At 46.8% G+C, this 12,795-nt stretch overlaps 1 protein-coding gene across 1 annotated transcript in view; it reads left to right on the forward strand.

Moving 5' to 3' along the window:
- Positions 1-602: 602 nt before the first annotated feature.
- Positions 603-12,795, forward strand: part of LOC147893199 (Transducin family protein / WD-40 repeat family protein) — an 84,266-nt gene continuing 72,073 nt past the window's right edge. Inside the window, exon 1 of the mRNA XM_087385535.1 lies at positions 603-2,151. Coding sequence (XP_087241661.1) covers positions 1,130-2,151 — 1,022 coding nt within the window. The 5' untranslated portion in view covers positions 603-1,129. The remainder of the gene's footprint in view (positions 2,152-12,795) is intronic.

Genomic DNA, 12,795 nt, shown 5'->3' on the forward strand with positions numbered 1-12,795 from the left:
GTTGTATCAGGTTCTTTGACTCTCATAGGCCCTTGAGTCTGTGGAAGACTTTTAATAAACTTTATTTCTTCTTTCTTTCTCATTTTGATCCATGATGAGGTGTGGTAAGCTAAGAGCCAGTTCATGCGGGAGGAGTGGTTGCGAGCCATGATGTCTCTGAGATGAAGTTGACTAGGAACCAGGTGTTTTTTGTTAGAAAACGGCGACGCATGAACCCAATTCGAAAGGTCTCGTTTGGAGACTATCCTTGAAGTCAAGTTAAAAAAAAAATTAAAAATTTTTAGGTGAACACACCCACACGACACTCACACAACCGTGGTCCTATCGAGAGGCACCCCGTCGTGGACCGATGGGCAATGGGTCCAGAGCTGTGGCACTCACACACACCACACACACACACACACACACACACACACACAAAACCGCAGAAGCCACGACTCCATGCGAGACCCTCCAAGGCTTGAACCCATGACCTGAAACCACGAGGCCAAAGCCTTGGAGAGTGTACCTAAAGTCAAGTTAAAAGTGTTGCAAGTCCATAAAGATGAAGACGTGAGAGTTGTATGTAAATGTGAATTATGGAAGCTGTGCTTGTGAAATGGTGCCGTGGTATTCATTTCGTTTGACAAGCAGGGCGGCCTCCGTTGAAACCACAATCCCTGCATCTTGCATTCAGATTACGTTTCCTCTCCATTTCGATCTTCATCCTCACCTGCATTGCTCACAATCCCAACAATTTCTCCCCCAACTCCTCGCACATTGAATCAGGTAGCAATTTGCTTATGTATTTTTGCTTTTCCTCCTCCCAACATCCCGCAAGTTTTGTCACGATCATCCCCGCTCGTCATTCACGCTGTACGCGAGACGAAGAGCGCGATCGAGCTTCAGAAAGTGTGGACTTTCGTCTCCTTCAAAGCTTGGAGGCCCCGAATTCTACGGGGTAAACTTCTGCACGAAAGGAGCTATGATCTTCGCGTTGTCAGGGAGACTTGGCGGAGTTATGACAGTGGTCGTAGAGCAATGGAGACCATTGATTGACAGAGGCTGCAATTTTCTTAAGGAATGCGCACTGGAACATTGCTAAGGACTATGGTGACGTAAACTCTCGAAGTCAGCCTTCGGAAGAGCGATGGCAGTGCTTGGGCTCCCCGGATGTGCGGGGATGCTGGTCGGTCCGGCGGGTAAGGAAAACGGTGGATCGGCTCATTGTAGTTCGCAGGGGCTTCTTGCTTATGGAGCCGGCAGTAGCATTGTTATTGTGGATGTGCGTTCCATGCAGCTTGTAACTGTTATTCCTATGCCGACTCCTGGGAGTACCCCCTTTCTCCCTGCTCCTTTTGTTACAGCTCTCCAGTGGACACCTGAAGGGATGCAGCGTGACCTCACGCAAGAGTTTTCTACAGCCCATTTGCGTCTTGCCGTGGGTGACAGACAAGGGCGGATCGCCATCTGGAACTTTGGTGCTGGTGAAGTAACAACGTGGTTGACTTTAGAGGCAGACAGAGGGAGACTCGGAATTCAAGACGTTTGCTGGGTTTATGGGCAACCGTGGCTGCTGATTGCAATTCACGGTGCTTCCTTAGTCGTACTTTGGGATACCAATTCAGGACGGTCCATTTGGAGGCTCGACGCAACCCCAGAACTTCTTGGCTGCATCAGTTGTGATCCATTTGATGCTCGGCAAGTGTGTATTATAGGATTGAAAGGTCTCGTACTCTCAATTTACGTCGGAGGTTTATCAGAGGTGGACATTACGGTGAAACGGAACCAGCTTAGTGTTGTAGAGGAGCGTGGCAACAGCACAATGGCAGGCAGTGGAAAAGGAGTTGGAACGTCGGCAGACAGGGATTCAGGAGGAAAGGACCTCCCCGGCGGATCCCATTCAGGGTCTTCAGCAGCTCAAAATCCAGCTCTAGCCCTTTTCCCGGGCAACAATAGTAGATGCTTGTTCTCCTCCACAAGCAGAGGGATCGTGTATATCATGTTTCCAAGAGATATATTTGTGTTTGACCTGCAGTTTGAAACTTCTCTCTCAAGCATTAGCGTACCCAGAGGCTATGGCAAGCTTTTGGACCTCGTGGCTGTTGTGGATGGAGATATTCTATACTGTGCACATGTTGATGGAAAACTTACGGCCTGGAAAAAACAAGAGTGCGCCTTTACCTTAAAATCACAAGATCTGTCTACTTAGTTTTCTTGCTTTCTTAAAACTTGTTCCTTTGCCTTCTTTCATGTGAAACTTTTTATTATCGTATCTAGGAACTCAATGAATGAGTAGAGACCTAACAGAGCTTCTATCACAACTTTCAAGAAGCTGGCCATTGGGAAGGAACGCTGCTAGTTACTCTGCTTAGCAGAGACCACACTTTCAGTGTTGGAGACAAGGACCTTGTAGGGGTTGCCAACCTGTTTCGAAATGAAATAGTCTGGAAGAACAAGCAGTAAAAACAGGCCAACCAGACAGGAGTGTCTAGAAAGAGGCTGACTAGGAAATTCTCTCTAGTAATAGAAATGCAAAAGAAACACAACTAATCTTTCACTCTACTCTAAATGTGAAAGAACCATTGAGAGTATCTGATGTACTTGAAAACTTCTCCCTAGTGCTTCTCTAAATGTGTATAGAAACCTGTGTTTTCTATACATTTTCACTACAAACGATGCATTGAAATGTGTTGATTCTTAATGTACATAGTTACTTATACGCAATGATCTGCATGGTGGATGGGCATTTAGGGATTTGAGATGACACATGTGCTCCATGCAGTGGTCAGAAGGGTATATGTTCAACCAATTCATAAAATTCATTTTTCATATGTCCCAAAGTGTCTTCATGAATATTAAATTGACTCTCAACTTTGAAAATCATCATATCAGTGCTAAGGAGACCTGTTGATTTTGTGTATAATCTTAAAGGGAATGTTGCTCAAGCCAATTGGACAGGATAATGATGAATTAATTGATATAAAGACAATTTTTGTCTTTTCATTCAAACCTTTTCCTGCTTGGAAAAGGTCTATGTCTGTGTCTCTGCCAGCCCTAATCTGAGCCTTGGCCTCTGGCTTGACATCTTCCAAATTTTCATGGACCCAGGGGCGATAGATACATCTGTGAGTAACTAGCCAAGCGCGCTGCAACCTGTGTTAATGATAGGTTACCTCCACGCTCACATTTCTTTTGTTCATTTTCAAAGACTTCCGTTACCATGCTCTCCTCTGGAGCCCCTGCAGTGATCCACTCCTATTCACTTTACTTGGATCTAGTTGTGCGCAAGAAAGGCCCCCTTCTTACTGAAGATCAGTGTTACAAGGATGAACAATAACTTGAAGATAAAAGCAATCAGACGTTTTCTGAATTGAGTACAGTTGATTGTGATCTCAAAATTAATTGAAATTTAGCAAACATGAGAAAGGATGTTGTTTGTTCATTGTGCTCATTATGCAGAAAAGGATTTCGGATCTTAACGGAATGTTTCTGGAATATTTGCAAACTATTGACAATACCTTCCTCAGGAACCTACACATTTTAGATTTCCGATAAGTCTATCTTCCTTAATCCAAAATCTTCTTGGTTAATGGTCACAATATGCACATGGGAAGGACAGATGTATCTATTCTTAATGGCCCTGCAGATGTGCATTGTCTATATATCCGTGCATTGTCACACCCTGGTCTATATATCCAATGCTAGGGCTACTGGGGAGGGGCAGCCTGACAGGTGGAGGGAGTCGACAGTAAGCAAAGAGGGCAGTACAGAGTACTGCAGCCTCCTCGAAGTTTGTGACACCAAGCTTCACAACCATCCTGCAATTAGTGCTGAATGCCTCGGCATTGAAGCCTCCCCTCTGACTGCTTGGCTGGTCTTAATTTCTAAACCTGCCTGGCTGCGAACTCCAGGACAACTAAAGAACCACAAGCATTCGACTACTGAAATCATCAATAATTCATAATGATAATACGTGTCCTGGGATACCTACTCTCGTTGTTGCTTGCCATTGTAGCAAGCCAGGTGCCTCCTTGAAACATCCACTAGATCAACATCCATCTGTAGTTCTGTGCGAATGCTGCAGTTGTTGTCTCCAATCTCTTCATTCTCCACCTCTGAGTGGCCTACCTCATCCTCTTCCCTCCTAGTGCAGACAGCCTTGTACTCACCCTCACAATCTGTGCAACCCATGCTGTCCTTCACCTCTACAAGCAAGTAGCAGATCCATGTATAATTGCTTAATGTCTGTAATGAGCATTGTCACACCTTGGTCTACACATCCAGTCTCAGGTTTATTGAGTGTAACCACTAAGAGTAACTTCTCTTTTATCAAGCTTTAGAACAACAAAATATTCTAAATTTGTATGATTGGATATATTCTAGTCTTACAAAGGTATATCTCTTTTATCAAGCTAGCTGTTTGTGGTTGTGACTCTTCTTTCTGGGACTAATCATCCTCCTCCTTTTCATCAGCCTTCCTTAGTCTGCAATCATGTGCAAGATGTCCAGGTTTATCAGAATAGAAGCACTTTTTCTTCGTCTCCTGGTTTCCCCCATTAGAAGAGTATCCATCCTGTAACGAATCCTTTTTTTGGGATTACCATGATAGTGCTGGCCCATATGATTCGCCTTTCCTTGGCCCATAGCAAGATATGCTTTCTCATCACTAGCTTCCCCTCTGCTATACACCTTCTCCCTGGCTTCCTCTCAGCCCTAGCTTCTCAAGCAAGAGTGGCTTGGATCATTGTCACGAAGTGACGAACCCTAAGAAGCTCTTGGGAAGCATGTTAAGCACTAACAGGGCTAGCTGATTTGAGTCCACCTTCTGGGCAACTGCTGCCAATTGATCCCTAATTACCATCACTTTTGTGAGGTAATTGTGCACAGACTCCCCTTTCTTCATCTTGATGGTGAACGTCTAATTTTGAGCAATAGGATCTTCACCGAATGGTTTGTCTCGCACAGCTTTTTCAAGATAGTCCATGCTTCCAACACAGTGGCTGCTAACTGAATGAGAGGGATCATTGCATCTGAAATCATCCCTATTATCATTGACAATGCCTTGGAATTCTTATCCTGTGTTACTGGCTTCCCTGTTGCATCCAAGGTGTCTTGAGGCTTCTGCTCCACTCTTGTGGCCACCTTCCATAACTTTCTTGCCAGTTTGTGGCTCTTGCTCTTATCCTTTTACAATGGGTAATTGCTGCTGCTGAAGTTGCCCTCTTCCTCAAACTTGGGTGTGGGCATGAGTGGAGCCATTAGGAAATTTTTAAGGCTTTTGTACCTTTAAGCTTTCCATTGGTCATTCAAAAATTGGTAAGCTAGTTTAGGGAGGAGAAAGAGCTTGTACGGCTGATAGGGAAAAAGGAAAAGGAGATTGCATCCGGCATTAAGAGGAGTTTCTCATTATATAAGCTATTTGGCACATGCATGATTGCCAGCCAGCGGGCTATAACAAATGATTTTTCAATGTTGCAAAGGCCCAATTATGTCTCGACCTGACCTACTTTCTTGGGCCAGCCCAGATGAATTGGCCAATCCCACCTGCTGTCCGCCTAGGTCCACCACTTGGCTGACCTGATCAGGTCAACCGGGCCTGGTTTGGGTGTCTGTAAAACGCCACTCCACCCAGTCATTGCTGGGTTTCTCCAGCCAGCCCAATATTCCTAGCTTCAAGCCCAGGGACAACCCCAAAGGTGGCATACATTATGACCGTCTGGTTGGTCCTCATTGGGGTCACTAAGATGTATATGCTGTTTGCTGACCATGTGGCAGTCTACAGCCCAGGCTCCCACGTGCTTTTGTAGGTGTCACCCTCTCATGTCCTCATCATATGGGGCTCACAGGCGGAGAGTTGACCCATGTATCCAAAGATGCTTATCCTTTGAGATGACAATGTATGTGTGTGGAAGCAAGATGTATTCTTAGAAAGTCCAAGATCTCTGTGTGTATCTCCCTCATCCTGGCATTAATGTCCTTTAGTAGGACGGTTCATTGCCGAGCATATCTTTGGATGTCCTCATAGAGTTCCACTTTCGGCATTAGGAGGAGTATCTCATCATACAAGCTCGTTGGCACATGCATGACTGCCAGCCAGGCGCTAAAGCGGGCTATAGCAAAGGATTCTTCAATGTTGCAAGAGCCAAAAAAAAGAAGGGTTGAAAAGGCCAATTCTGTCTCGAGTTCCAACTCTCCCATACATACAAGTCACCCTGTTCACTTCTACACCACCTATGCCAATCTCTAACATTAAATCAAACTTTGGTTTAGTGTTAGAGATTTGGCATTATTGGCACATGTATGCACATAGGTGGTCGACCTAGGTAATATCTAGTTCCCTCTTATCTCTCATTAAGAATCTCAACAGACAAAGCCTTTGACCACTTTGCTCACTTGCAAATCTCTAACTCTAAACGAACTCTGGTTCACGTGTGCTATATTCATTTATGTATATTAAAACATTTCTCGGTCTCTCTAAAGACTTTTAATTCATCCAAGGTCATGTCACATTCCAGAGCACTACCATCACCATTATTTCTACTTCTTTCTCATTGGCATTGGCTATAACATTTTCCCAATTGATTGTTTACAGGGCAGCATGACCCTATGGGCTGTAACAAGCACCAGAACCGCCTCTGAAGGCTGGAATGGAAGGCTGAGTCTGGCGTGATGCTGCCCTATGTCTTCCTTATACAGGCACTTCTCAAGGCTGCACTGCAGCCTGCAAAGGACTTCCTAGGATGATTGGCTGGTCTGTTGCCCAACCAACACAGATGTGGACTGGCTGACTGGGTCTGCTGGCTGGCCAACCCAGTCTGTGGACTGGCCCACCAGACCAGCAATTTGGGGCCTATAAAACGCTTACTGGCTGGGTCTTTGCTCACTCTTGCAACTGGCACATCGGGCTGTTTGCTGAGCCTTGTCTCAGCCTGTGTGCTCTCCCTCCAGGCCCAGAGCAGCCTCAATGTAGGGCAGCTCTATGGCAGTCCCACGTGCACTTCCTAGAATGTGTGTGCCCCCCCAATGGGGGGCCTATATAGGGGATGGTAGCCCCCTGATCTTGCCAACTGATCTGTTGCCTGGCCTGCCCAGTCTGTGGTCTGGCCGACCCGACCAGCCCTTGGGGGCCTATAGAACCCAGGACTCCCCCATACTCTCCTCATTTGGGGGCTCACAAATGGGGACTTGACCCTAAGTCTCTTACACCCCCTCATAATGAGCCGTTGTGAGCTGCAGCCCACTCCTTGAAGTATGCACTCCATCTGCTCTCCAGGAAGAGCATCGAGGAACACATTGAAGGTGCCTTCTATGTCTAGTCCAAACACCTGTAGATCAAAGATCATCATCTGTTATCTGATGGCATGGTCCATATCATCTGAAGCCACTCTGCATCCTCTGAGTTGTACTTGGTAGCCTGTCCATAATGTCAGCCTTAGAGTGGTAGCGACCATCTGACAAATTTCTTCATGGAAATCTACGTCCAGAAACTCTTCCCATGTCCAGATCAATGTTCCCTTTGAGCAATCCTCAGATTCGGGCCTTAAGTCTTCCATCCATACTCTCCTTGTGTTTCCCATGTTGACAAGAAGTCTTTGACCGAGTCTGCTTTGTAAATCTGGAGTATTGTGCAACTCAAAGTCTCTGGGAAGGCATCTTTGACAACTGTCCTTGTCAGCTCCGTGTTCTCCAAGAAGTCAAGGTCACCCAATCTCTCAGTCATGATGCAGAAGGCATTCCATGCCTCTACTTTGAAGCTGCCCCCTCCTCTGACTGTCTGGGGGTCTCTTCCTTTTGAGGACTCCAGGCTAACATCTTGCTGAATTCATAAAAGAATAATGAGAACGCATACCCTTGGTGAATATCATGATGTTGTTGCCTTCGTAATCACATCAGTTTTTCGCCTATGGCGACCTTCCAAGCCCTTCTAGCCACCATGTGGCTCCTTATTTTCACTTCCAGATCTGGTTTGATTATGCACGCACACTTTATGACATCCCAAATCAGCCAGTCCCTAGCCTCTCACACATGCCTCGTCCCACATCCTGCACCCTCTTCACTAGAGGAGGGGTAAAGGATGCTGTAATGAAACTTCATAATGGTTGAGCGAAGGATCATGAGGGACTATGCACTGAGTTCATTGCATATGGGATTAACGTCCTAGCTCCGATCTTAGCAAAGCTTTTTAATGAAGCGGTTTGTTTGGGATTTCCACACACTTGGACCATTAACACTATCTCACCCATAAACAAGGCAGGGGATCCCATGAGCCTGGAGAACTACAGGACCATTATGATTGGACATGTCATGTCCAAGATTTATGCATCAGTACTTGACTCCGAGGTTAGCAGACTCGTAGAGTGTCGAGGACTCAGAGCAGCAGGACAGGCCGGATTCCGGCGTGATCATGGAACCATGGACCACATTCTGACGCTCAGATGTATCATCGAGGAGGTGAGGTCATGGAAGCAGAGGGTTTATTGTTGCTTTGTGGATTTTCGCAAGGCATTTGACACGGTCCCGAGAGCCCGCCTCATACGGCGCCTATAGGACTTGGGTTATGACCAGGAGATCATTTGGGCTGTCATGGCACTTTACGAGAGAGTTTCTGGCAGGTTCGGGTAGGATCCGGGTGGACAGACGAGATCATGAGTATCATCGGGATCAAACAAGGGTGTCCTTTGTCGCCTACCTTGTTTGGCCTCTACATTGACGAGCTTGAGACAGTGATGCAGACATAGGGGGGTGTAGGTTGCTCTCTTGCGAGCACGCTGATCCAGATTTTGCTCTATGCAGATGACGTGGCTCTCTTGTCTTCCTCAGCAGAGGGGCTTTAGAGACACCTAGACGCACTACAGTCCTTTTGTGAGTCTCATGATTTGAAGGTCAACCTGGGTAAAACCAAGGTCATGATCTTCAATACATCTCGAGCCATCATGCGTCTAGAGCAGTTCACATTTGCGGGGTCATCTGTTGAGATAGTTTCATCATACACTTATCTTGGGGTTTATCTTCTCCGGACTGAGCTTCACTATGAGACCTGCAATGCAGGCACACTTGAGTAGAGGGTATGCCTCATTGGCTAGGCTAGAGAGGCAGTGCTTCCGCTCACACTTTCAGGATCCACGCACCAAGGGGTTGCTTTTTGACTCCTTGGCTTGCCCAGCGGGGATGTACGACAGTCCTTGTTGGGAGCCAGACTTGTCGGATACAGAGTGGGTCCGTGTGGAGCGGCTACAGGTTCTCATGCTATCACAGATGATTCGTGGTAAGTCATCTGTTCCTCACCAGATCATTCAGGCTGAGTTTGGGTCACCCCCTTTACAGCTAGATGCTGCATTTTAGGTGATCTCTGTACCGAGTTAGGGAATATGGGGATTATACCTCGAGGTGTAGCAGGCTACCATGGATAGCTCTATCCTCTTCTATGGCACTTGTAGCAGGAGGAGATCAGAGGTGCTGGTATGCACGTACAGAGAGATGGTTTGAGCGATTGGGGCTCCACATGGATAGACTACCTCCCTTTCAGTATAGCATGGATGCTCCGTTCTCTCCCCTCTTATCACACGAGGTCAACCAGGTTATCCGTGAGGATCTACTACAGCTACACACTTTTCGGACCTGGTTGGAACCGAGTGAACTCCCAGTGAAGCTTAGCTTCTACAGAGATCACTTCTTACATATCATAGCGGAGGGTTTCATTGACCCACCAGGATACACACAGATTCACCTACCCCACTCGATGAGGATCTCTCTTGGGCGGTGCGGGTCTCTTCACATAGACTTCGCATCGAGAGCGGCAGAGCAGAGCGACTACCTAGGGAGCGGCGCATATGCACACTATGTGACATACAGGAGGTTGAGACAGAGGAGCATTTCATCTTCAGGTGTCTTGTGTACTATGAGATCCGAGGACGTTTCCACTGCCTCTTCAGAGATAGTTATGGGATTTTAGCCCATTTCCTCTCCTATCCAGACTAGCGGTGTTTGGCAGGTTTCATTCATGAGGCACTAAGACGCTAGAGGATACTCCGAGCACGGAGATAGGAGCAGACTTCTTCCTCGGTTGATCCCTCTCAGAGCTCTATCACGGAGTTCTTTCAGCTAGATCACATGGACCCCAATGAGACGAGGCCTCGACATGACCGTGACCCGGAGCCCGTGACCTGACAGCTCAGACAGAGGGTCGACACACAGATCACACTTGGAGACATCCCCTCCTTGTTTAGAGTTGGAGCCCGACCGACGGGGGTCACAGTAGCCCTGGTTAGACGCAGAGCTACGACCAGGAGACGTGCCAGGACCGCACCTCTGAGTGGCCGACAACACTCTATTGCCGACTTCATGCCTCCACTGCCTCATCCATCCTGATATCTTGCTGTTGCTGGGGATGATGATGATATTGATGATGATGCTGAGATTGATATATAGTCGACCATCGACATGACTATGTTGTACTTAGGACTTAGTACTGCCATTCTGCATTTTTTGCATTTTTTACATTTTGCATTTTGCATTGGTATGGACGCTCGTTTAGTAGCTCCACTACCACAGCTCGTTGTATGAGGATTTTCACAGTCTCATAGACCCATCGGTCTTCCGAAGACTTTAATAAACTTTCTTTCTTTTCTTTCTTTCTCATCCAGCTTGCAATTATCCCCAAAGTTGGGTAACGACATCTTTGAAGCTATTGATCAACAAAGAAACTGGAACATAAACTGATAGATAGCAAACTTTGCTCACCTTTCCCATTTCTTGAAAGACAACCTCTGAGTTGACCTTCTGATCCACTCCTGTGTCGATCTAAGAGTCCTTAGAGCTCATTTGCCTTTTTTGGCTGGATCTGAGGCCACAGTGTTGTCCTAATCTGCTGTTCTCTCCTTCTGCTGCGTGCCTCTGTTGTGGCTGTGGGAGGAGCTCAAAATTCTGACTGACAGTTCCCTTTCTACGTCTGTATGTTCCGCTTACTGAATGAGGCCTGCGCACATGCTAAGGTCTACTGCTGCTGGTGGTGCCTCTGCCACACCCTGCAAGTACCTTTATCCACCTTCTCTAGTGTCTGGGAACCATTTCTGAAGGCTGGGGTGGAAGGCTGATTCTCTGCCTTGCTGCTGCCCTATGTCTCCCTCCTCTATTGCATATATGGGCACTTCTCAAGGCTTGACTGCAGCCTGCAAAGGACTTCCTAGAATGATTGTGTGCCCCCCCCAATGGGGGCCTTATATAGGGGCTGTAGCCCCCTGTTCTTACCGACTGGTCTGTTGCCCAACCGACCGAGTCTGTGAAGTGGCCGACTCGGTCTGCTGGCTGGCTGATCCAGTCTGTGGACTGACAGACCAGACCAGCCCTTGGTGTACTCTCCGTCCAGTTTCCGTGGGTAGGAGTCCCAATGAAGGGCAGCTCCTTGGCAGTTCCACATGGACTGTTCAGCCTGTTGTGGAGGGTACAATCAAACCTAAGAAGGATGTCTTCATGCTGTCCATGTGGAAGCCTGGTGTGCTGCCCACATGGCAACCTCTTTCCCACCATGTTCCCCCTTCCTATCATGCTACAGGTGTCACTCCCCAATGCTCTCCTCATTTGGGGGCTTACAAACAGGGAGTTGACCCTAATTCCTTGACAACCCATAGTATATGGGTACACGTGGATGTCTAAACACATGACAAAGCCCCTCACAGACAGGGTGTGCAAGGATCAGGGGATTGGCAGTGTTATTCCGTCCAAATCTACAGCTATATGTCACTGTGATAGGCAAGGATAAGCATGCACAGCACATTTGGGTCTGGCTTCAGGAGAGCCTGGACTATGGATGTATACATCACAGCATGGGAATTTCTCCTGCAAACATTGGATTCTGCTAGGATTTCCTTGGGGAGAGTGTATATAGCATCGTGAGACGTAGATAGTAGTGGAGAGAGAACTTAAAAAGGGAAGCAATAGTTTTCGTCAGTAACATATTTTTCTGATGATCTTACTGAGATCAGGAAAGGGAGCAAAAAAACTAGTTCTTAGAAGGCATTGATTATCTTATCCCACAGGGTTTGCCACCTCTATTTAGTGTGAGAATTGGACCTTTGGATCTAATTGTTGACTCTCCCAGCCATTTGCCCTTAGCTATGGCTTCCATGTCCTTCTTGAGACCTCCTTCAAGACCCGCTTGAGATCTTCCTTTTGCTGCCCTATCTGCATATGCATACGATCGCAATTGACAAAGATAGGACTCCCTTTCAAGGAAGAGGTCTTTGCAGAGACAGCCAATCTTGTCTTTGCTTCTTTGAATTTGAATATCAAGGGCTGCTCCCGTGAATCATCTTTCCCCACTATGCAAGCATTTTCAATCTAGGCCTGCGGCCCAAACTTCTCATACATAAACTTCTTGTCTATGTTCAGGGGGACTAGTAAAATACTCCTTAATCTCAAGCACTTTGAGGTTGAGAGCCTTGTTCTGTCTTCGATCTCTTCCCTAAATGTCTCTTGAATGACCTTGTTAGGCTTATTCCTGGCTTAACTACCTGGGGCAAGGACTCTGTCTCCTTAGAATGTGCCTCCATCTTTGCCTCCAACTTCTTTGACTGTTCCGTTAATTTTGGAAGACACTAGCGCTCATAGAGTCTAGAACACTTTAGTTGAACACTTTAGTTGGGAGCCCCTGTAACTCTTTGCTCGACTTCCTAAACTTCTAGCTGAGTGCTTTAATACTAGAAGCTTGCTCTTCCATTTTTCCTGAGTGCATCATTCTCCCTTTTCATGGCATCCTAGCTTCAATGTGCTGTCTAGTCTCTCCATGCATATTATGAGGCGTTCCTAATTGCGAGG

The sequence above is a fragment of the Dipteris shenzhenensis genome, chromosome 15 (genome assembly GCF_047967505.1).
Source record: "Dipteris shenzhenensis isolate YYH24624 ecotype China chromosome 15, Dip_SZ_1.0, whole genome shotgun sequence".
In the NCBI taxonomy this organism is placed as follows: domain Eukaryota; kingdom Viridiplantae; phylum Streptophyta; class Polypodiopsida; order Gleicheniales; family Dipteridaceae; genus Dipteris; species Dipteris shenzhenensis.